A 24725-nucleotide genomic window follows, 5' to 3' on the forward strand; every position below is an offset into this window, starting at 1 on the left:
CCCCAAGAAATCCTGTAGGTGTGTCTTTCCAAATGGTACCTATTGGTTGAGTCCTGGGTTTAGCCTCAGTGTAAGAGCTGACTGTGTATGGAGTCTGATTGGTTGGATTAGTGATGGTGGCCATGTGTAGGATCAAAGCCTTCTCAAGGACAGCAGAACTGGCTCAGGGCAACTGGTCATCACCACTAGGCAGGCAAAGCAGAGCACACATGCCCCCATTCATTAAAAAAAAGTTTAATGAATAAATCTACCCATAACCATTCAAAAAATATTTCTTGAATGGATGCTTCCAGGTGCAATGATGAGCAAGACAGATGTAGTCACTGCCATCTTAGAGCTTGAAAATTAGAGAGGAGAGACCAAAAAACAAACCAAACCAAAACAAAAACCAAAACAAAATAAGAGTGTGGTCAATGCTATGAAACAAACAAAGTAATGGTCATACTCCTATCTCATTCTTTGTTGGTTCAGTTATGCTTGTTCAATTCCGTGATGTTTGTTCTGAAAGCCTCATTCCATACAGTGTATGTTACCTGATCACTGTCCTCATTCCACCCAGTTATGGATATTATCTGATCACAGCCACATACACGAAGGAAGCATTTCTTATGGATCGCTGGGCTGGTCACCAGGCAATACAATGAACCCTCCGTGAGTTTACAGTACATTCGTGGAAACAGGGCTTGACCCTAAGAAGACATCACTATGATGTTATTAGGTTCTTATCACCTGCAGCTCATACTGGCACTAAATAAATGTGAAGGGAATTCATAAGAGGAAGTAATTCATTTCAGTATTTGTTGAATGCCTGCTCAACTGGGCACCATGCTGCCTGCCTCTGTTAAGGGGCAGCTGAGCACTTGGGTGGTCTGTGCACAGCTCGGGCACAGTGCGGGAGCCAGGTGGCAGTGCAAGCATTTACCCAGTAGATGGCGCCCAAGCGATCCTTTCAGGCCCTTTAATCCTGGAGGAGGAAGGCTTCCTGCTGAGCACCATTGTAGAGCCCTGGCATTTTTTCCTGAGCTCCGTATAGAACCTTAGAAGGAAAGAGGAGTGCAAATGCCAGAAAGTATCCGCGTCATTTATATTTGAGTTATAGAGCATTCAGTACTGAGCAGTCGTGGTAGCACCTTTATTTGCTCACTGTCCTTGACAATGCTTGTCGCAGTTGGTATTAACCTAACTACTTAGAGTCTTAAAATCCATTAGGTGACTGATTGATTCATAACCATTGACAAGTTCCATTAACCAAGAGAATTGGAGAAGGGCTGGAGGTCACTGAGCCCAGGAGACAACTTTCTTCACATCTTCCTGGCCAGGAAATGTTGGTTTAGTAATCTCAGAATATTCTGGCTAAGAAGCTGATTCCTCCTTTCTCCAACTTTCTATTTTGAAAAGTTTTAAATACACAGAAAGTTGAAAGAATACTTCATTCATCCTTTACCTGGATTTACCCATTATTATAATTTTCCCACATTTTGGCCTGCTCTCTCTTCTTCTGCACTATGGATTCTTTCCACGTTTCATAGCGCTACCATCATTTTTTAATGCTCAAATTGTCCCAGAATTGGCCACTGAAGACCCTTTAAGCCCACTTCATCACATCATTCTCTGAGCACTTCCTTGCTTCTTGGCCACCGTAACCCCCCACCCTCTCCCAACATGTTTCAAGTTCACCTTGACTGTTTACATACAGGTCCTGGAACCAGCCATGTCTCCACGAATCCTGGTTCCTTTTGTGGGGAATGGTATTTAGGAACTGTGATCTGGTGCTGGCCATGAGAGACACTGATCTCTAAAGTCAAAATCAAGGCTTCCTTTCAAAGCTTCTTAAACAGGAAAGTTGAGTTCTTAAGTGGAACCACTCTGCTGACTTCCAGAGTGAAGTTTATTTAACTTGGCCTTCAGACCAAGTTCCTAAGCCACCAAATGAGATGAGCGTGAGAGGGCCCGAGAGCCACCCGGATGCCATGCTTCTAGGTAGCACTGAAGTGATGCCAACCCTTCGGGCCCCAAGGGCTCTAGGGGAGGTAAGAAGGTTAGGAAAGCAACCTAGAGGAGAGAGGATTTATGGGGAGAGATTATAGGCCCTTAACACCTTTTTCTTTTCTTAGTTATATTATAGATAGAAGCAGAGTAGGAGAGGAACTGGCTAATCAGCCGCGACCAAAAATGTTTGTGGGGCTGGAATATCAGGCTGGTCCTTGAGCCATAACCAGGAATGATCAAGAGCAAATGAGAAAGAGAGAGAGAGGGAGAGAGGGAGACAGGAAGGGAAGAGAGAAGGAGGGAGAGGGAGAGAGGGAGGGAGGAAAGGAGGGAAGGAAAGAAGGAAGCGGGGAGAGCGGGAGGGAGAGGGGGAGGGAGAGAAAAGGCTCACAAATCTGTGTGTGACTGAGTTACTGATTTAAGGAGCCGTCTTCCTGGGAGAGCATAGAGTCACCTGGGTGGAGTTACTGAAAACTGGCTCATCTTCCTCTGGGCTTTTGTGTCCTGACACTTCCAGGAAAGGAACAATGCCCAACTAGGAACAAATTGGGGATGGTATTATATGGTAGTTAACAGCTGGGCTTGGAACCCATTAGGACCTGGATTTTAATCTCTCCCGTGACTTCTTCCTCCGTGACTTTGGGCAAAGTTACCCAATCTTTGTAAATCTCAGTTTCCTCATTTACAAAATGGGGAAAACAATAGTGCCCCCTCAGAGGATTTTTGTGAGGGTTAACTGAAGTGCTGTCTATAAAATTCCTTAACATAGAGTCTGGTATATAGTAAGTGCTCAATAAATGGTAGTTGCTATCGGTATTTTTACTAAACCAGAGCCTTCTTGAAGGGAGCTCTTTTGCTTTTTCTTTGTTGGGAAGGAAGTCAATGTAGGGCCAGAGAGGAAGAATAATAAAGCAGAACTTCCCAAGGGACAAGAGAATATACACTGGCCATGAGGAGGTTATCTTCTCAGGACCATTGGTATGGGGGGAGGGGCTTCAAAAATGGTTTGATTGGGCAGGGAGATGTTCGATTTAATCTGGCATAGCCATTCACTCAGTTAACAATTAATTAAGCACCTACTCGATGCATACAAAGGTGTGAGCAAGACAGACAAGGTCCCTGCTCTCACAGAACTGTGTCATGGAGGAGACAAACATTTAAACCACCATTATAAAGTGTCAGATTGGTTGGGATTATAGGCCAATTCACAGGATGACCCTTGAAGTCATTCCTGGACATCTAATGAAGACCTGAGCCCCTGACAAAAGCCATCACTTAGCACTTACTTTGAACCAGGTATTGTTCTAAGTACCTTCATGTACAAACTCATTAACCCTCCTCACAGCCTTTTATAGGTGAGGGCATTGAGGCACAGAGGGGCTGAGTAACTTTCCTGCTTGCTGTCATGCAGCTGGTAAGTGGCAAAGCCAAGATGCCAGCCCGTTCAGAGGCTGGGCCCCAGGGCCCAGTCTCTCATCCTCTATACGAAACCGCCTCTTGATGTGAGAGGCCCGTGAGGTCCTCACTCCGAGTGCCTGTCTGAGGGCCTAGCAGGTCAGGGTAGGATGAACCAAATCACATGGAAGGTGTGAGCTTCCTTCCGGCTCCTGGTCCTTCCCATGTCCTCATCCGGGCTTTTGTTCTGCCATCACTGTCGGAGATCCTGGGCCTACAGGCCTTAGGGCTTCAGCCGATGATGTAAAGAGGCTCCTAGGAGCCCTGGAGCGGTGGGTCAGAATCTGGGCTGTCACCTGTGATTCTTTTTTTTGTGTGTGTGGTACGGGAGCCTCTCACTGTTGTGACCTCTCTCGTTGCGGAGCACAGGCTCCGGAAGCACAGGCTCAGCGGCCATGGCTCAAGGGCCCAGCCGCTCCGCGGCATGTGGGATCTTCCCAGACTGGGGCACGAACCCGTGTCCCCTGCATTGGCAGGCGGACTCTCAACCACTGTGCCACCAGGGAAGCCCCACCTGTGATCCTTGTACCAAATTTGTGTCTCAGATCCAGACAAGACTCGAGACACGACAGTATTAGTTGCCATTTACTGAGGATTTCTGTGTACCAGGCACTTTGCTAAATGCTTTACATACAATATCTATCTCATTTAATCCTCAAACAAATAAGAACGTATCAACAACAACAACAAGGTAGTAGGTATTCCTATTATGCTTGTTTCCACATGAGGGAACCTTGGCTTGGAAAATCTAGAGAACTTGTCTCGGGTCACACAGCTTGGAAAATCTGAACTGAGATTACGACCTGGTCGGGCTTCCAGGCTGCCCCTTTAACCATTGTGAGTCCTGTCTCCTGAGTGCTATTTGAAGGAGGAAGGAAAGTGCAAATGGCTTTTTAGGTCAGAATGCTTCCTTTAGTCCTTCCCCCGTCCCCATCCAAGAGGAAAGATTAAAGAAAAAAAAAAAGCACTGCTTCTCAGAAGTATGTTGTCTCTCTCTCCTGACCCTCCCTCCTTGCTCCCCCAGCTGGAGATAACAAGACTTGTCTGAATGCTGGGGGTGTTCATTTTTGCTGGGAACCTTCCGCTCTCTTTCTAGTTTAGAAATTCATGAAGGTTTCCTTTCAGCTCTGTAGAGGCAGAGTCTATCCAGCTCTCTCTCTTGTCTGGGTTTGTAGCCATGGGGAAAGATGGGGGAGGGGGCGGCCTTGGAGATGAGTCCAGGATTCGAGATCCCAGGGGACAGTCTGGCTTGGCTGGCAAAATTCCCTGCACACACACATGCGTGCGCACACATACACACGCACACATACACACACCCTCTTCCCCTGCAGCAAGACATGGTCAGGGAATCTGAGCACTTCGTCTGGGCCATTGCCTCTCTGGTCTTTCAGGCTCAGGACCACCTGCTTGCTTGGCCAGCTGTACTTCCTTGGCAGGGACGCTCACCTGTGTTCAGTGTTCCGCCCTAGACGGAGGGTGCAGTGAGTCTGCCCTGCGCCCAGACCCTTGGACTCGGACGCCCACGTGGAGGTGGGAGTCGCTTCGTGTGAGGGGGGAGCAGACCACCTTCTCCTTTTCCCGGTGCCCAGTACCCTCCCCCCAGAGCACATCTCTGAGAAGTGGCCTCTTTGTCGCTGGCTGTTTGGAGCTTGTCCCCACTCTTGGGACCGACTCTGCCCTCCCCTCTGGAGTGGGAAGGAAAACATCATGAGGGCCCGAGGCATCACATGTGGCTGGTAATCCTGGCTGCTTCTGAAGGACAGCCCCTGGGCCGCAGGAACAAGTGGTCTTGCATCTCAGGTGGCCGGGGGCCAGCCCCCCGGGGTGGGTGGGGCTCCTGGCCCTCTGGAGGCCGCACGAGACCCTGGAGCTGGCCAAAGACCTGTGCGGTCTTGCCAAGAAGACCTGCCTGGGGAGGGGCACCAGCTCCCCGTGGACCTGGGGGGTGGGGGGGGCAGTGCCACTGCTGTCTGATTCCAGGGAAGAAACCAGAAGCAGGCTGGTGGCATCTGCTGCTGATTCCGACTTGGGGTCCCTGCAGGATGTTTGCTGCGGAGCTGGGATTTAACAACTTGTGGCTGGGAGGCTGCCAGTCCCAGAGGGGCGGAGACTGTGCAGGAAGGTTTCTTTTTTTGTCTCTCACACCCAATGTATCACTTCCATAGCCGGGCAGCAGATGGGCGGATGGGGGCGATGAGGAGTGTGAGGTATACAGGAAGAAGGCACGTGCTCTTCCAAAAGTGGGGGGCTGGGGCAGAGATTCATTGTATTTGGGGGACGGGTGGTGGTGGAAAAATCCTGTTGCTTCAAAACGGAGTGGGAGAAGGCTGGGTCCGGAAACCCTACGACAGTTTAATGCACTAGCAGAGACCCAGCCTTGGTGCTAGACGGATCCAAGTTCAAATCCCTGCTCTGCCACCAAATAGCAACAGCTACGTTTGCTGAGTTTTCTGTTAACTCCTTTCCATGTGAGTAATCCGATTCAAGTCTCACAAAACGTATGAAGTAAGTGCTAGTTTTACTCCCATTTGGCTCAGGTCTACTGAGGTTCTGTGAGATGAAGAAACTTGCCCAAGGCCACGCAGCCCGTGAAGCTAAGCCTGAGACTCAAACCCATGACAGCGGGACTCCGAAGTCCCGTCGTAACCACTGCTCGGCAGTTAGAACAGTCGTCTGCAGTCTTCCGACTTCCTGGCCACCCAGCTGTGGGGAAGTCACCTCACTTCTCCCATCCTTAGTGTTCCTGTCTGGGGACTGGGGAGATGAATATCGTTCTCCCAGGTTTCTTGTGAGGATTAAACAAGAGAATTTGTGTACGTCTTTTAGCCAGTCCCTGGCCTGTCCCAATGTCATCATTCATTCATTCATTCAACAGCTCTTTACTGAGCACCTGTTATATGCCAGTTTCCATTCTAGGTGTACAAGCTAGAGAAGTCCCAGCTCTACCAAAGGGAGTAAGCAAATAAGCTAGATAATTTCAGATAGTGATGTGTGTTATGAAGAAAACAAAATCGAGTAAAAGGCAGTGACTGTAGAAACGTGAAGGTCTATTTTAGCTGGGTGGTCCAGGAAGTCCTCTTTGAAGAAGCAGCAGTTGAGCTTAATTCCCAAAGGAAGGAGATGTGGAAGAAGATGAACCTTGTGGGTTAAGGGAGCAGTGGGTGCAAGGCTTGCAGCTGGGACAGAAAGGAGGCCGTGTGGCTGGAGCTGCATGAAGACCAGATGGGTGGTGGTAGAAACCGGGCAGAGGGCAGGGCTGGGCGGTCCGTGAGGCAGGGCCGTGGATGCTGTGGGAAGGTGAGGCACAGTGGCCAGCCTTTGGAGGGTCAAGTCGAGAGAGTAATGTGATCTAAGTTACTTAGTTAAAGGGTGGCTTTGGCTGCTACGTGGAGAATGGAAAGTTGGGAGACAAGGATGGATGCGAGGAGGCTGGAATTGCAGAGAGAGAGAGAGAATGGAGGCCTGGCCCAGACAAGAGTCCCACATGGAAAGTGGTGGAAGATGTTTCCCATGTGGTGCCGGGCAGCAGCAATAAACATCCTAATGATGAGATGACTCATGCTGCCTAGCACTCAGTTTTGCAAAAGTCACAAGCTTCAGACCTCACAGCTTGTCAAAAGCAGAGTTTGGGCTGTATTCCTAACACTGTAGAAATATTACTAACATTATCCTGCCATGAGGCACCATCCACTGATGTTCATATTTTTCTTTTGAGCGATGAGAATTTATTTGGGGAGGTTATTGAAGATAACCACATGTCCAGAATTTATGAGGTCAAACTGGGTTCTTTGTAGAACAGGGTTAAATACACTGTTTCTGTAAAGGGGCAGATAGTAAATATTTTCATTTCTGTGGATTCTACTGCCTCCTTTTTGCAACTACTCAACTCTGCCATTATAGCTGGAAACTGACCTTAGACAATGCATTAAAAATGGGTGTGGCTCTGTTCCAATAAAACTTTATTTAAAAAACAGGCAGGAAGCCGGATTTGGCCCATGGATCATAGTTTGCCAACTATGGTAGAAAATATAGTTTATTTACATGACCCAGATAACTTTTTTTTCTATAACACCAATTCAAGACATTTCCCCCAAACTCTTTTGTAAAACTAAGGTGCATCTTACACATCTCTGCTTAACACTAGAAGATATGATATAATTTAATGAAGACTCTGTTCCGTGGTTTTCAGATCTTGGGGATTCCTTGGAGGTAACTCAGGAGACCAAGGTGATAGTGAGAGTGGAGGGCTTGGAGCCCCAGCTTCAACCAGGAGCCCCTCTTGGATCCATTTTAAAAAATTAAATTGGTGGTCTTCATAAGAGTTTGTCTCAAAAAAGAAGGGGCTTGGGAGGTAGAAAAAAAATTGAAAACCACTAATCCAGTCCAAATGGTTGGAGTTCATGTCCCCCTGTAGGTGCTTATCACATAGTTGCTCATAGAACAAATTAATACATACGTTTTCTAAATGGATGGAGGGGGGTCAGGAAGGAGTTGCTTTGGGGTTATATTTGTAGGGTAGAGAATGTGCAGGGAACACAGACCAAAGGGTCTTATGCAGATTTAGACTCTGGACAAAGGCCACAGTGTCCCATGTAGAGCTGCGGGGAGGGCCTGCTTTCTGAGCCTGGTAAGGTGGCAGCAACAGGCTGGCATGTGGCAGCCTTGGAGAGGCAGGTGAGAGAGTGGCTTGGACCTTACATTCAGACACAGGTTCAAATCTCTGCTTTGTCACTTAGTAGCTAGACAAGTTATGTATTGAATCTCTGGTTATCTATTTTTCCATCTGGAAAACTGGAATGATACTACTTCTCTTCTCAAGCTGTTGGGTGGATTAAATGAATTAACAATTCACTGCCAATTGCCTAGCACATTACCAGGTGCTTGAGAAATAGAAATATCTTTCTCCATTCTGTTCTCAAGGATGTGGGATGAGCTCAGAGGCTTTGAGACCTTTTACCATCTCTTTCCTGTTGACTCCAATTTTCATTCCCCAATCTTCTCTTCTTAGGATGTGGCCAGGTTCTACGAGTCCCAAAGGGTCAGATTTTGTTGGAGAGCTACCCCCTGAATGCTCACTGTGAATGGACCATTCACGCCAAACCTGGGTTTATCATCCAGCTAAGGTAAGGGGCTGGGGTCAGAATTAGGGAGTCTGAGGTTATAAGGAAACACAGTAACAGGACCAAAGGTCCTGGATCCTAGTGACCAAGGGCTAATCATCAGAACTTCATTTTTAAAAGCAGAAAATGTATATTAGAATCTTTTCCTTTACCTCTCAGTGATTTTGTGGGATAAGGCCTGGGTAAAGCTACAGTCAATTAGATGTTTGTCATTCACTGCCCGAGGACAGTGAGGCTCAGGTGACGGTGACCCAAGGATAATACCAACACTGCAGGACACTGAGAGCAATCTATCCCCCAACCCCCAGATCTTGACCAAGTCTTCCTATTTGCTCAGTACTGGACTAGACTCTATGGGAGGGAAGGGAAGAAATAAGGACAGGTCTAACCTTTAAGGAATTTACACTCTAGACTGGGGTTTATGCTCATCACAGCTCCTTTCATGGCTGTTCTCAGAAGACAACCACCAGCCCTGCAGCCAATAAACTGATTGTTTCACGTGCGTGGAAGATAAGCTGATTCTTCTTATGGAGCTCTGGGGTCCTCACAAATGTGACTAATTTATGCCATAGTCCAAAGTATAGACCCAGGTTCATTGTAAGTATAGATAAATAACACGAGTGCATCCAGTTTTGTGAGAACTCCTCACTGCTGCATCCAGGTGCCTGAAACAGGACCCGGTACACACCACAGGTGCTTGGTGGATTCTTGTTGCATAAATAAAGTTGAAAGAAGTGCTCCCTGCTGCCGGTGTATCTTCTCTCCCCTGGCAAGCACCTCGGCTCTTCCTCTCTAGGAAAGCAGAGTGGCCCACTCTCCCCTGGGACATCTAGGGACATTGTCCACCTAGCTCTTCCCTTTTCTAACCAGTGGGGAGGTTGGCGGTGATGGAAATCTCTAATCTTCTAGGGCACAGGCTTTCAGTAGGTATTTTCTGGGTGGATCAATGCACCTGGAGGTGACCACGTGCCAGCTGGCTCCTCGATGGTGTTCTGTCCTTCAGGAGGGGCAACACGATACCCACTTTGGAAGGATCCAGCAGATCAGGTCCCCTTCTCAATCTTCCACATCAAAGCTGCCCTTTAGTAGCTGGTCTTCTTGCTCCCCCAGGTCCTGGGGTTAGGAGTAAGCTTCTTTAAGTAGACTTTCCCGGAAGAAGGTTAACTCAAGGAGCAAGTGAGAGGCCACACGGTGCTGCTGAATGGGCTCCAGGCTGGGTCTGGCAGGATGATAAAGGCAGGTGTTAGATGCCCCATGTTAATTTTTCAGCAGCTCAGGGACCAGGACCAATGGTCCCCTCAGGGGCCTCTAAAGAGCTTCTCGGAGATACAGGATACAAAATAAATCCCCTCCCCCTAACCCTGCCAAACAAAAATCCAAAATGGTGGAAGGATTGAGAAGCACATCACCTGCCCGGGAAAGGGCCCTAGGAAGGATTGGAAATATGTAGATTTCTTTCCTGCCAGTCCAACCTGGACCTGCTGGCCAAGGATAATAATAAGGACATAAATACTCTGAAGCCTAGTGTTCAGCCCAAAAGCTGGCAGTCATCCCTGATGCCCCCCTTTTCCATCACCTACTACAGCCAGGTCATCACAAAATCTACTTCCTTACTTGTAAAATAATCTCAAGTCCATCCACTGTCTCTATTGCCAACAATTCCTTTGTTTTCTGGTTTCCTTGCTTATTGTCTGTCCCCCAGATCAGAACTCCATGAGGGCAGGCACTGTGTCTACTTGGGACACTGCTGTACTTTCAGCACCTAGAACAGCGTCTGACACAGTGCTGACCTGCCACAAATGTGTTGAATAAGTGAACAAATGAATGAATGTAAATACAAGTTGCAATGTCTCATGTTTCAGTTTCAGAAAAAGCTGTGATTTCTGTTGGGTGGTGGCCTTGTCCCCCCTCCTACCCTTTTTAGACTAAGATACCAAAGCCCAGAGAAGGAAGTGATTGCTCAAGGCTCACAGTGAGTTGGTGGTGGCAACTGGATGAGAAGTCAGATCCTTACATGCTACAGCATGTTTCACAAAGTATGGTTAATAGGACTTACACTCCCTAGCAAAAGATTTTGTGATAAAAATTTTTGAAAAATAAACACTAAGCATACTCAGTTATTGGGTTTCTTTTTCAGTAAGACCTTTAAGAGCATTTAGAATATCCTGATTGTTCTCTAACTCTGTCACTTGAAGGTTTTACCCAAGGTGGTAGAAATAGCACAGGTCCCAACTTTTCAGGTTGTAGTTCTGAGCTCTTCTGTCTATTCCTAACTTCTCCAAAATGTGAGGGACAAGATACAGAGGTACATTTTGTGAACTTGATACTGAGGCATTCCCTTGGGAATCTTCTAAAAAATGTCTTTTCCTCTCTTGCCCTGGGATGTGACTGCCTCTTTTCTTATCTCTTGGAAATGGGAGCTTAAGGTTACCTTCTGCTTTTTTGATCTGCTGCACCCCAGTATTTCCAAACCCAAGACCCCTTTAAGGTAATCACAGATATATCAGATCTCTTTCAATTCTGAAATTTTGATATGGTGCTGCTTTTTCTACTCTTTGGGGTAAGTATTGTTACCAAGAGAATAATTATCTTCTGATCCTTCCGTCAGACAGAAGAGTGTGCAGAGAGTTTTTTCCTTTACTTGGTCTTACAAGACAACATACTCTTTTCCACTCTCCCATTGTAAAATTACGATAGAGTATCCATTGTCATCTATTCAGCAATATTTGTTTATTGTCTCTATATGCCATGCACTGCGTTAGTCACTAAGCAAACAGTGGTAGAATAAGACAGATGTCACACTCTACCCTCAAGGAATTTGCAGTCAAGGGGAGGAGACAGGCATGCACACACACTCACAAAGTCAAGGAGATAAATGTGAGAAATTAAAATGTATCCACGCATTATGAAGAAAACAATAGGTCTCCTTTAGAAAGAGTTGTCAGGGAAGCCTCTTTGAGGAGAGAATATTTAAGCTGAGACCCGAGGATAGGAAAGAACCAGCCACGCAGCCTGGGAGGAGAAGTGCTCCTGGAAGAGGAGCCAGTGTGTGCAGAGATTCTCTGAATGGACTGTGGCGCGCCCCTCACCTGGGCATGCGTGTACACACACCTTCACACGGAATACCTACCTACACACATTAAAAGAAACGTATCTGACCTCAAGTCCTCCAGGACCATTGTCCTATCACATCAGGCCAATGGCACCACTCTTCAAGAGACTTGTTTATCGTCTGGCCGTGAACTTGCCCTGGGGTGTAAGGACTATCCGGGGCCCACCTGTTTCCTGCTGTCACCCTCTCCACCCACAGGATTGTCATGTTGAGCCTGGAGTTTGACTACATGTGCCAGTATGACTATGTTGAGATCCGTGACGGGGACAGCAGCGACAGTCAGATCATCAAGCGTTTCTGTGGCAACGAGCGGCCGGCTCCCATCCGAAGCACGGGTTCCTCGCTCCACGTCCTCTTCCACTCAGACGGCTCCAAGAACTTTGACGGCTTCCACGCCATCTTTGAGGAGATCACAGGTAAAGGCCAGGGAGACAAATGTCGCATTTTATGGCTGTGCTCCAGACAAACATTCCTTTCTGTGTACCCCCCTTCTCCCTGCCCAGCCTTGTTAAAACCCAGCGTGCTGGGTTCTCAGAAGCAACCTGCACATTAAGAAGGTAGAGAGAGGGGCTTCCCTAGTGGCGCAGTGGTTGAGAGTCCGCCTGCCGAGGCAGGGGACACGGGTTTGTGCCCCGGTCTGGGAAGATCCCACATGCCGCGGAGCGGCTGGGCCCGTGAGCCGTGGCCACTGAGCCTGCGTGTCTGGAACCTGTACTCTGCAACAGGAGAGGCCACAACAGTGAGAGGCCTGCATACCACAAAAAAAAAAAAAAAAAAGGTAGAGAGAAATGGCAAGGGATATTTCAGAAACGCTCACTAGGACCAGAGCTAAGAATTATTAACTCCCCTGTTTAGATGCTGCAGCACGGAGAGCCCAGGTAATTTGTCTGTGGTTGCACGGCTCTGGGGATGGAACCAGGGATCTGTACAGTTTGGCTCTAGAGCTTCTATTAGGGGCTCTCATGGTTAAGAGCATTAGCTTTGGTCCCTAGCAGATTAAGCCGTGTGGCTTGGACAAGTTCTACTTCTCTGGGCCTCATGTTCCTAATCAGTGAATAAGGACATAACCCTAGATCCTGCTCTGTTAAGGAGGTGCTGGAAGACAGAACAGATGAAGACTTTAGCACAGTGTCTGGAACAGAGGAAGCCCTCAGTAGCCGCCTTGCCCCAGGCCTGCCCTGAGCCTCCCTTTCTCATCTTTCAAATAGGTGTTCAAAGTCTTAAACTACGTAGGAAATGCCACATACTTTATGAGTAACTCTGAGTCTGACTTCACCTCCTGTCCTGTTCATATTAGGAAGTAGGGTTCGGCCAGAATGAACAAAGTGCTCAGTCCTCAGAGATTGGATTGCATCGGGTTTTACAAAATAAACTCGAGCTGGAAGTTCTATTTTTTTAATACTGAATTTTAAAAATTGCAATTGACCATTATAGCTTCCTTATGGAAGGTGTGATACAGAAGTCTCAGGAAGGGAGGCAGGTAGTAGTGGCATCAGCCCTGTCCTTTCAGCAAGACCGGCAGACAACCCACCCTCCCCAGCCTCCTCCCGCGGAGAATGGTCCCACAGGAGCTCTCAGCAGTTGCTTCTGTGTGACTGCCTCCTTCAGGGATGTCAGTCTCCTCTGCAGCTGCTCAGAGCCTGGGAGTTCTAGAAGCTTTGCTGCTGTGGTGTGGTCGGCCTGTGGCTGAATCCTTGCCCCTCGGTGACGCCCTACCAGCTGAGGCTGAGATACATCTGGGGGTGTTTATGGCAGGCAGCTGTTGGGGGCAGCAGTGGCTCGCCAGCTTGTGACCCTGTGACTGAGGGGAGAGTTAGGAGGGTCTCTTCTTCAACCTCCCCTGGAGAACTCTGGGAAACTCTGTTCTCCATTGTCAAACAGTCAGACAGAGCTCTTCCCGTTCCTCAAACACCCTAAGCGTCCCGCCTGTGCTCAAGTTTTTCCCTCTGACTAAACCCACCTCCCAACTCCTGCCCATCAAGTCCCACCCTTCGAGGCCCTATCAGATTTCTCCTCCCCTGTTAAGCCTTTTCCCTTGTTCTGATGGGCTGTGGCTTTGCCTTTTTTTGAATGTCTTCTAGCACTTTCTCTCTTTTCTGACACTAACTGAATCATGCTTCAGTTTATACTCACTGCCTACTCTTCTTAGAAAGGCTCTGATCTGGTGAGTGGGAGCTCCTATTCATCTTTTTTTTTTTTTTTTTTGCGGTACACGGGCCTCTCACTGTTGTGGCCTCTTCCGTTGTGGAGCACAGGCTCCGGACGCGCAGGCTCAGTGGCCATGGCTCACGGGCCCAGCCGCTCCGCGGCATGTGGGATCTTCCCGGACCGGGGCACGAACCTGTGTCCCCTGCATTGGCAGGCGGACTCTCAACCACTGCGCCACCTGGGAAGCCCCGTCCTGTTCATCTTTGTATCCCTCCAGTGCCTTACACAGAGCAAGCTCTCAATTTGGGTTTGTTGAACTTGGCCGAGTGATACATTTCTACACCAGGGTAAATGAATGTGGAATTGGTGGGTAATGAGCAGACTAGTGTTTCCCAAAGTGTTCTCTGTAGAAAAATAGTCCCCAGGACACTCTGTAAAATGCAGTCTCTCAGGTCACATAAGCCTATGAAAGGTGGAACATTATGTGCATTCTTAGAAATTCACAATGCGCCTTAGAATGTGGAATGTTCGGAGAAGTTCTGCAGTAGAGAATCTGGTTAATTATCATTTAACACCAGTAGCATTTCCCCACCATATCTGAGATCTTAACTCTCAGTATCTCAAGGGACTACTGTTTACAGAATGCGTGTTTGAAAATTCTTGAGTACACTTTTACTAGTGTCATGAAGATCATCTTCTGGTTCCTTTCCCCCAGTATCCCGGATACTGAGCTTCCTTGGAAATAAAGATGATCTATTACCCAAGGCTTCTGTCTCCCACGGAGCCCCTACAGGAGGGGGTGAAGCAGGCCTCTGCTTTAATTGTGTGGTGCGCCTGTGTGTGTTGTCTCAGACTCTTAAGTGTCTAGAGCATACTTCTGGGGCCTTGGAAAACATCAAAGAACATCAGCAACATTTGATTAATGAGCAGCTGTTTTAGGCAACCTCAAACAATGGTAACATGATATCAATAAAAGGAGTTAAAAAATTGCAAGAAGACTGAAAAACAAGTGAAAGACTGGAGGCTTGAAGAGACTGACTCACTGCACAGGGGCACTGAGAGAAACTGCCTTTTCTCTTACAGCATGTTCTTCGTCGCCTTGTTTCCATGATGGCACTTGCCTTCTTGACAACACCGGATCTTACAAGTGTGCCTGCCTGGCAGGCTACACTGGGCAGCACTGTGAAAATCGTGAGTTTGCCTCTGGAGTGGGAGTTAAGGTGTCACATGGGGCTGGCATGGAGAGGGTTTGGGGAGCTTGCCAGGGGTGTTGTTCCCTGCTGTCTACCATGGTCCCTCCAAGATGATGGATAATGTGGGCTTTGGCACTGAGTGGATCTCAAGAGGGCTGGGCTACCTCTGAGTCAGGATGTCTGGAACCACCCAGTTTTGTCCTCAACTGCTGCAAATACCTCTCAAAAAGATATGCCTTCAGTGGCCTTGAATAATATTCTGAACTCAAACACAGTGAGAAAGTGTTAACAGTAGAAAGCCACCACCATACACACACCTGGGGCCCAGAGTCTGAACTCTCTGTCCATCCCATCATCCAAATTTTGGAGTCATGGCAGCTGTGGAATTCCACACATCGTTCTCTAGGACGGCTCCCCTTCTGCTGTCACCACTCAAGTCCCACCTCCTGCCTGAGCTGTATCCTGGCTGTCCCATTGAGTCACCCACACTCTCCAGTTCTTGCAGACAGAAGTCACAAGCAGAACCACAGTAGTATTACCAAACCATACTTGGGTCTGCTCACCCACGTGCAGTGAAGCCAATCTACTGACACCGGGTTGTGGTGAAGGAAAGTGTGGTATTTATTGTAGGGCACCCTACAAGGAGTCCAGGACAGCTAGGGCTAGGAAAAGCCAGAACTGCCCAAAGGGTTTCAGCAAAGCATTTTTTTTTTTTTTTTTTTTTTTTTGCTGTACGCGGGCCTCTCACTGTTGTGGCCTCTCCCGTTGTGGAGCACAGGCTCCGGACGCGCAGGCTCAGCGGCCATGGCTCACGGGCCCAGCCGCTTCTCGGCATGTGGGATCTTCCCGGACCAGGGCACGAACCCGTGTCCCCTGCATCGGCAGGCGGACTCCCAACCACTGTGCCACCAGGGAAGCCCAGAAAAGCATTTTTAAAGGCCAGGTGAGGGAGGGCGGGTCACAGAGTATGTGATCAGTTCGTGCACAGTTCTCTGATCAGTTGATGGTGAGGTAACAGAGTGGCGTCAGAAGGATTAACATGATCAGTCCTTAGGTGCCAGTAGGTCTGGGAGCTACATGCCCGTGATCATCAAGTAGTTAATTTCTTCCACTTGGTGGTGGTTTCAGCATCTGTAAAACAACTCAGGAAATGTGCACCAGATACTATTATCTAGGTATTTCAGAGAGGAGCCACAGCGGAGGATATGGGGGAGGAGTCTGTCCCGGGAAGGGTCCATCGGGTCCTGCTCAGTTACAGTAGCCCTCATTAACCCTGGTTCAACCAAACAGCAGAAATAAGAAGAAACAAACACAAAGAAATAACTCACTCAGAAGGAGGTAGAAGTTTCTAATTCATGTTCTTGAAAGGCAGATCATGGCTCTTCTTCGATATTAGACTCAAACTTCTGCCAGAGGAGAGAAGCTAGAACGTGTATCTGATAGGGCAAATCCATTGCCCTGGGGAAGGGTACAAACACTGACCACTGCCTACGGCAGCATCAGGTGACATCCAGCCCAGTGGTGCAGTACCAGGACTGTGCCATTGGCAGAGAGGAACTTAAACACTATGACTAGAAATCACCTATCAAGGGTCTCTGGTAACCAAGACCCTGTGTATGTCCTAACAGAAGTTTGAGACTTAAAACAGGTGCCACAAACTGCAGCTGTCAACATGGAATGAGACGTTTGGAAGAGCAAGAGGAATCAAAATTTGGGGAAAGCCAAGGAGGGCAGCTAATGACCTAGGCAGTGTTCCCCTGAAGCAAATCCTGACATGCGAATGTGTGAGGACATGACCCCAGGAGAAGCTGGTAAGGGGGTGGGGAAGCTGGGCCAGAAGGGAAGGAAGCCAAGCAGAGTCATGATTTCAGGCAAAATCCCAGCCTTAGTGTTAACAGGCAATGGAATCTGGAATGTGAAGTACATCTCAGACTGTGTCCTGGCTTTAATGCAAGGCAGCTGGGCTTTCAGAGCCCAACTGCAATCGGTGATTGGCTAAGGGCTGCCTTGGGTGAGCAGGACATGCCTAAGTTTCTACGCGTGTGCCAGAGGGGTTCCAATAACCCTTGAGCAGTGGAAGAGTTGGTAGGTGCAGGCCATTGGAAGTAAAACAGCGTAGACTGGGCGGGGGAGAGAAGATAAAGGGCATCCAAGGACAGAACACCAGCAGTGTTTGCTACCATCGCTTCTAACTAGCGTGCACGGGTAACTCTGGGGTCATCCTATATATAAGGGGCCTGGTCTGACAGCATTCTATAAAGTTCATGCATTTTTTTCAATTACTTTCATGAACTTGCCTTGCAAACAATGTAGACAGAAGCCAGTTTCGGTAGTGTGTCCTTGAGTGTACATTTCATTCTACTCAAAGCACTCCTTGCTTTGGGGTGGCACAGCTGACCTGAGTGTGATTATGCCGGATTCTTAGAAAGTGATGTTCTGCTTTGTGGTTCCTGCCTCGTTTAAGTTCACTGGGTTGTGTGCAAGGTGGAGAAGAGAAATGTTGCTTTCCCTTTGTTTCAAGAATTTGTACATAGAGTGATTCTAGAGTCTTGACAATGGCAAATCCTGAGCTCTACCCTTTAGATGCAGAGGGGGAACAAAAAAGGAAGGCTTAAATTCTTGGTGAACTAACTGTACGATATTAGAGCTTTGATAAATAAAGGTAAAATTGGAGTGCAGTAAAACCACCAAATTAGTCAAAATGCCTTTAAGAAGCTGGGTCAAATCATGGGGTGGGGGTGGAGGGGGGGAAGGAAATTGGTCCAAAAGTTGTGAGTAAAATATTTATGAGTAGCTTTTGAGCCAAAAAAGGACTTCTCGTCATTGTTATTCTATCCAGCAAAATACCAAAACAAAACAAAACAATTAACCATGATGAAAAAAATGTAAAATATGTCATTATGAACTGATTCATAGCTTGGTTCAAAAACTGTCTCAAATCACTTTTGGTCTCAAATCACTTTTGGTCTCAAAACATCAGCATAGATGGACAAGAGAATTCTTCCTAGCTACTTTACAAAATGTTGTTCAAAAACTGTGATTTCCTTAGTACCCTATAGTTGTGACTGGGTGAAGATATTGGTGGTGGATATCTGATATGCCATTTGCTAGCATCAATGTAGGGGACCAAATGTTTGATTATTTTCTGTAAGATTTAGGTCTCTTTTTCCTTTTAGGAAATTCAGCATGAATTCCAACTAACTCAGTGAGGGAATGATCACAATTGGCTGTGGCAGTTTACCTTGTAATTTCTGAACAAACGTCAACCATTTTTCCTGAGCAGTCTATCATCTAGAAAAAGAAAAAAGAAAAAAACCAAGCTTTACTTTATTGTTTTTCTCATGAGTATCTCAAAAAACCGAACAAACCTCCTTGGAGGAAATTCTTTCAAAATTAATAAGAAACTGAAGCATTCTGGGATTCTCCAAATTCTAAATTGTCCAGATTGGACTAGGCATATGTTTTTTAAAAAATGGCTTTAAAAGCGCCAAAGCCGGGCTTCCCTGGTGGTGCAGTGGTTGGGAGTCTGCCTGCCGATGCAGGGGACACGGGTTCGTGCCCCGGTCCGGGAAGATCCCACATGCCGTGGAGCGGCTAGGCCCGTGAGCCATGGCCGCTGAGCCTGCGCGTCCAGAGCCTGTGCTCCGCAGCGGGAGAGGCCACAACAGTGAGAGGCCCGCGTACCGCAAAAACAAAAACAAACAAACAAAAAAACCGCCAAAGCCAATATTAATGAGAATTCCATCTTTTGTTTATGTAGTACCAAATCTGATGAGGTACTGCTTCATAGTTGCTGCCTTAATGCATTGCTCTCCTAAAGGTTTTGTGGAAAGGTAGATGATCCTTTAAGCAAATGAAGGATTTGAAGTACAGGGTGCAAGACACCGATCTCGGTCAAATTGAAAACCAGAGGCCAGAATTCCTCATTTCCCACGTTGTTCACAATCTCTCTAACACCATTCTCACCACCTGGCTTGATGAGACTCCAGATGATGGATTGATGAGCTGTGGTTACCATCCTGTCTCATTATCAAGTCCTCCCAGAGGGCTTCCCTTCCCAGGTAAAGCCCACCTGTCTCTCTTTTCTAGAGAGTCCCGATTGACTGTCTCTTGATATGAGCTATTCTCTTTATATTCTTTGTGTATGTGTATGTCGGTGAGTGGGAGTGGAATAGAAATAGATTTTCTACTAAACTACAGAGGAAATATATACTTGTAAAAATAATCAAACAGTACAGAGGTGTATAAAATAAAAAGAGAACATTGTTTTCCCTCACCAATCCCGGTTCCCAGGGGAATCACTGTTAACAACTAGGTGAGTATCCTTCCAAACTTTTTCTATGACATGCAAACCTAGGTTGTCTATATGTTTTCAGCTGGGGGAGATTTTGTCCCCTGCTCCCACCCCCAGTGGACTTTTGGCAAACTGGACGCTTTATTGGTTGTCACAATAGCAAGGGGGGAGAGTGCTGCTGACATTTGGTGGGTAGAGGCCAGGGATGCTGCAAAACATCCTACAATACACAGGACAGCCTCCACCACAAAGAGTTATCTGGCCCAAAGATCAGTAGTGCCAAGGTTGAGAAACCCTGTTTTAAACAAAAGTGGATTAAAGTATGCATACAATTTTTCAACTTTTTATTTTCCGTGCTCATATCATAGATATTTTTTCCAGGTCATTCCTTTTTGGTCTCCCTCATGGGGGAAAAAAATGACTGCTGAGGACTCCATTGTATGGGTGTCTATACAATCATATAATCACCCCTTAAGATGGACTTGATATCACGTTTAATATTTTTACTATTATGAAGAAAGCTACAATGAATAGCCTAACATATGTTTCTTTGCTCACATGTAGAGGTATTTTTGTAAGATAAATTCCTAGATGTTGAACTGTTAGTCCAAAGGGTACACGTATTTAAACTTTGGGGAGTTGTCAAAATGGCCACCAAAATGTTTTACCAGATTACAAGATGAACCATTTTAAATGCCAGTCCTCAAAATAAGAATCAGAACTTGGAGGTCAGAAGCCAGGGTCTATTCTTGTCAAGCTGGAAATGGATTTATTTTAGAAGGAATTCTGTGGGTCTGAGGGGAGATGTCTTGTTCAGATTTTGTGTTGTAGTAGATGAAGAATAAGATACTGTCAACACAGGTTTGCCCTGTTCGGTTAGGGAGAGGGTGCAAGAGCCCCGAGGACAATCTTCAAGGACAGCTACCCCAGCCTTCTCCTCAAAATGTTTTCCAAGGAGCAACAACCTTCCCCTGCTCCCAGGTGAACTCCGCTGAGAACAAAAAGAGGGGAGTGGCCCCTCCTCGGCTTTGGGGCCAAGCTAACCTCCTGCCAGCACCCTCCGTGACCCCAACCTCCCTGGGCCACCATGTAAGAAACTGGAGCCCCTTTTTTTCGCCTCTGAAATTTCCTGTTTCTTTGTATGGAACACGAGGACAAAATAAGTTCTTGAGTAAACGGTTGGAATCTTGTTTTGAAAAAGTGGAGAGCGAGGGATTCATTGCCCCGCTCCAGTTTCCATGTTGCCTTTGTTCCTCTGGCCCAGTTGACGGTGCTGGCGTCTCCCCTCTGCATCCTAATGAAGGGTGATGAAACGGGCTGAATCTTGGGGCACAATGCTCATACTGCGGGCTCTGACGCGCCTTTGAACAACACGAATCGGCTTCCACCAATTAAAGAAAAATGGTGTTTCTGGATTCATTGGGGTTTTGGAGCATCAGAAGGTTTCCCAGTAGCCTGTCCCAAGGACTGGGAAGAAAAGAGCCCAGGATGAGAGGCACACTTTATACTTCAGCTTCAAAGGGCCAACCCGCGTTTCTCAGCAGAATAAGCGATTGGGAACTTTGGGGTTTTCAAGGAGACGTTAACACTGATGCAGTGAGGATGCACTGAGACCCCTAGTGGGTCTCAATTGCCTCTCCCATCACAGATAAATAATGTGCCTTAGGTTTGCTGGAATTAATGCAAATTCTTGTAAGATCTCTTAGGGGAGGTATGGTAAAAATGGAATGATTTCACTGGCTTTTTTACAGTTCTAAAGGCCTATTTCATCCTTAACATGTGGAAGACAGGCGCACCTTTGTTCACAGTGACATGATGCAATCCTGGGTGAAGAGCTTGGACTCTGGTCAGAAAGACTTTGGTTTGGTTGTAAGCCTGCAATTTACCAGCCCAGTAAATCTCGAGCAGGTCATTCATCTCCTATGAGCCTCAGTTTCGCCACTTATAAATTCCAGGAAAATATTATCTAATTCTTCTTAGGGGTGATGGCAGGGATGGAATGAGATGAGCCATGTAAGGCGCTTCTATATTGATATTGATGTTATTATATTGAATAATAGAAGCAGTGATTCTTATTACTACTTTTGGCCCCATGTGGCCATTTAAAAGTTTGGCAGAAAGCAGGGATTCTCTAGACAAGGGGTTAGGGTAACGGCACTAGTTTCTACAAACTAGATGATCATGACAAACCTTTCTTAGGGTTTAAGAAAATTCTCACAAGACTTTCTAAGTTTTCTCTGTGAACTCTTCCTCCTGAATCATTGCCAGATGCTAAGTATTGCTACCATTACACCAGTATCCAGGCAAGAAAGATCGGGTTTTAAAGGACAAGTAGATACTGCCAGTGCCATTGTCATAAAGGAACCCTGGATCCCAGGAGAAGACATGAACATTGCCATGATGGATGGGGAGTCTCTGTAGCCAGAACAACCAGGAAGGGGCTGTTAGAGGTGATAAGTGGAGGAATGTCAGGGGGAACTAGATTGGGAAACTCCAGAGCAGGTTGCCCCAAGCATCATGTTATCTAGTCAGCCTCCTTTTTTTCTCATGGGACTTTTTAATAGTCACTCATTTAACATGGGGTGGGCTGTATGTCAGTCCCCTGTGGTTATGCAGGAAACCAAAGCTCCAGAGCATCCCTTACATATTTTATTAGAGTAACAGGGTAGAAAAGAGAATACACAGTCTGCCCTGAGAGGGTATGAGGGGTATAGGGATAACTCCATGGAAAACAGTCCCGGGGAATCTGTAGTTGTTACCCACCAGCACTTGGTAACCCAGAGCCTTCAGAGAGTGGAGGAGTCCAGAAAGATGACTGGCTAGTGGACTGCTTACTTCTTACACATCCCCTATACCTGAGCCTCCCATCTCCTCTCCCTCCCTAACATGGAGATGAATCTCTGCCATCCTTCTTAGCATGTTTAGAGGGAAGCTGTCTCATTTGGATTTAGATCTGGAAAGCCAAAGAGGTCACTGAACACAGTAGAAGCTGCCCTTGTATAGTTATCAAGGTATTTGTTTGTTTGCTTTTATAATTTAGGGGAAATTTTCCTTTTCATTTGGATCATTCCTTCTTGGTAATTCTGAGTGTACATAGACCCAGTGACATTTTAGTGTTAACTCTGCTGGGCTCCAAGCGCCTGTGGCCCCTTAACCAAGGCATTGCCTCTTCTCATTCAGAGTAAGATGACTGGGGTTTGTATATAAGGGATGCATTTTGCTAGTCAGCAATTGTTTTAGTTATGGATGGCATTCCAGCCAAATAATAAGAGGACAGGTCAGGCCTCCTAAACAACTCTCCAGCCTGACTGTCTCCAAGAGTTTGGGGTGGAGTGCCCTTGAGTGTGGAATGGGCCACGTCCACCATTGTTTTACTAAGACTTTGCTTCCACTTGCCTGCTCCTTGTTGGGGCCCCCTTGGCTTTTGCTTTGGCAGACGAGGTCACTGAGGCAGGACTTAATGCAGGGGGTGGATTTTATTTTGGTTTTGGGTTAAGAGGTAACCCATCAGAGCTGGGTTGGACTGTATGCCCATGCAGGGAAGTGGGAGGAAGATGCAAAGAGTAGAATAACTTGAGAGCAAAGCAGAATTAACTTCTGATGGAAACAAACATCCCTCCTGTCACAGACCCTGAGACTCCAGCCCCTTGACAAAGGCTACAGAGTTCCCACTTCTCCTTAAAGCCTCCTGCCTTGTGGGGTGTTCACTACCTGTCCCTCACCCTGCTTCAGAAGGTGAAAGCTTCCTCTCTGCAAAACACAAGACATCCTTATTGGTATCCAAGTATTAAAAATTACAACAGTAGTTATTCTCACGATTCTCAATATAGGTCAAGCTCTGTGCTTTTTGTGACACTGTCTCATTTCATTGTCATGACATCCCCCTGGGGTAGGTACTATTATCCTCCCCACTTTGCAGATTCATCCAGCCAGACATTTTTGAGTGTCTGTTAGGTACCAGGCACTGAGGAGATAAGGCAGGGCTCTTTGGTATATTTTCCCCCTTCATTAGGCAGAACTGTAAAACAATTCCAATCTTAGCCTTTTTCTGGTGCAGAGGAGAGTGGTCATGCCGTACATTTCCCAGCGACAACTTTTTCTAGAAAGGCCTTTGGTTGGTAATGGTGATGGTGGTGAGAATTACTAAGTTAGCAGGATCTCTTAGGACTCACATGTTCTCAGAAGCTCAGGACTCCTCTGCAAGGTCATTCTCTTCATCCCCAAGGCTAAACAGAATAGTGTTGCCTTGTTTGGGCCATTTTCATTGGGATGTATTTTCTATTTGAAAAGTTAACCATGAATGCCTTGGGGGACATTTCCCCTGGTAGGTTAGTGTTATTGCCCCCCACACACACAGCCGCATCCCCAGGAGCTGACTCAGAAACCTTCTGAGATTTGTGGGAGCCCTAAGAGGACTTACTGAGCACATTGGCTAGGTAGAAGACGGCTAAGTTTCTATAGTTATGTAGGTTGCTCATTGGCTCTACCACATGAGGATGTGAGAGGTTCATCTTTTTGTTTTGTTTTTTTCAATTAATTTTTATTGGAGTATAGTTGCTTTACAATGTTGTGTTAGTTTTTGCTGTACGGCAAAGTGAATCAGCTGTATGTATACACATATCCCCTCTTTTTGGATTTCCTTCCCATTTAGGTCACCCTCAGAGCATTGAGTAGAGTTCCCTGTGCTATATGGTAGGTTCTCATTAGCTATCTATTTTATACATAGTAGTGTATATATGTCAATCCCAATCTCCCAATTCATCCCACCCCCACAAAAAGACCAGAATTTCCTGAGGATTTTTTGAAGCTGACCCATCTCTTAGGCACAGGGAGTTTCAGCTGTCTAATGAAATAGGCCATCCAAATACCAGGAAAGTGGTATCCAAAAGACACAGTGTACCCAAAGCCAAGGACAATACTGATTAAGATCAAATAGCTAATTGTAAGCCTCAGCCTCCAAAGTGTTGCCAGATGAACAAATAGCAGTGTGTGCAGTCCAAGTATAATTTCACATGGATAGTCTCATTCACAACTTCGGAAGGCTGGAAAACATCAGGGCGGCAGGGTTCCATTGGCTGGACAGGGATAAAAAGGGGTTTCATTGGGGTTTATATCACCAGTTGGTGTCATTATTCCTGTTTGGGGGAGACCTTTGTGGAAGTAAAAGATATTGGGTCCAGAGGCACCAGGCACAGATATTAGCTGAATAGGAAGAGATGCGAGCCTGTCCAACGGTTGTCTCTGGGTGTTGGTCTCAGATTAAGTTGGATTTCCAGAATGAAGGAAGTTCCAATGAGAAAGTTAATGCCTTTCCCAAACAGAACTTTAATTCTGTCATAAATTATTCCCTTGACTTTTTGACGAGTGAGAATGGGTGGATACCAAGAGTATGTTAAGAATTGAGACTAACACCC

General features: G+C 46.7%; 1 protein-coding gene across 2 annotated transcripts in view; it reads left to right on the forward strand.

Annotated features, from left to right (window-relative positions):
- PAMR1 (peptidase domain containing associated with muscle regeneration 1) overlaps positions 1 to 24725 on the forward strand; it is a 169642-nt gene that overhangs the window by 127922 nt on the left and 16995 nt on the right. For both annotated transcript variants that reach the window (XM_082626269.1, XM_082626268.1), the window contains exons 4-6: positions 8453 to 8567; positions 11875 to 12092; positions 14908 to 15015. In XM_082626269.1, the coding sequence (XP_082482395.1) occupies positions 8453 to 8567; positions 11875 to 12092; positions 14908 to 15015 (441 nt within the window). The remainder of the gene's footprint in view (positions 1 to 8452; positions 8568 to 11874; positions 12093 to 14907; positions 15016 to 24725) is intronic.

This window comes from Mesoplodon mirus (assembly GCF_964341445.2).
Source record: "Mesoplodon mirus genome assembly, chromosome: 7".
Lineage (NCBI taxonomy): Eukaryota > Metazoa > Chordata > Mammalia > Artiodactyla > Ziphiidae > Mesoplodon > Mesoplodon mirus.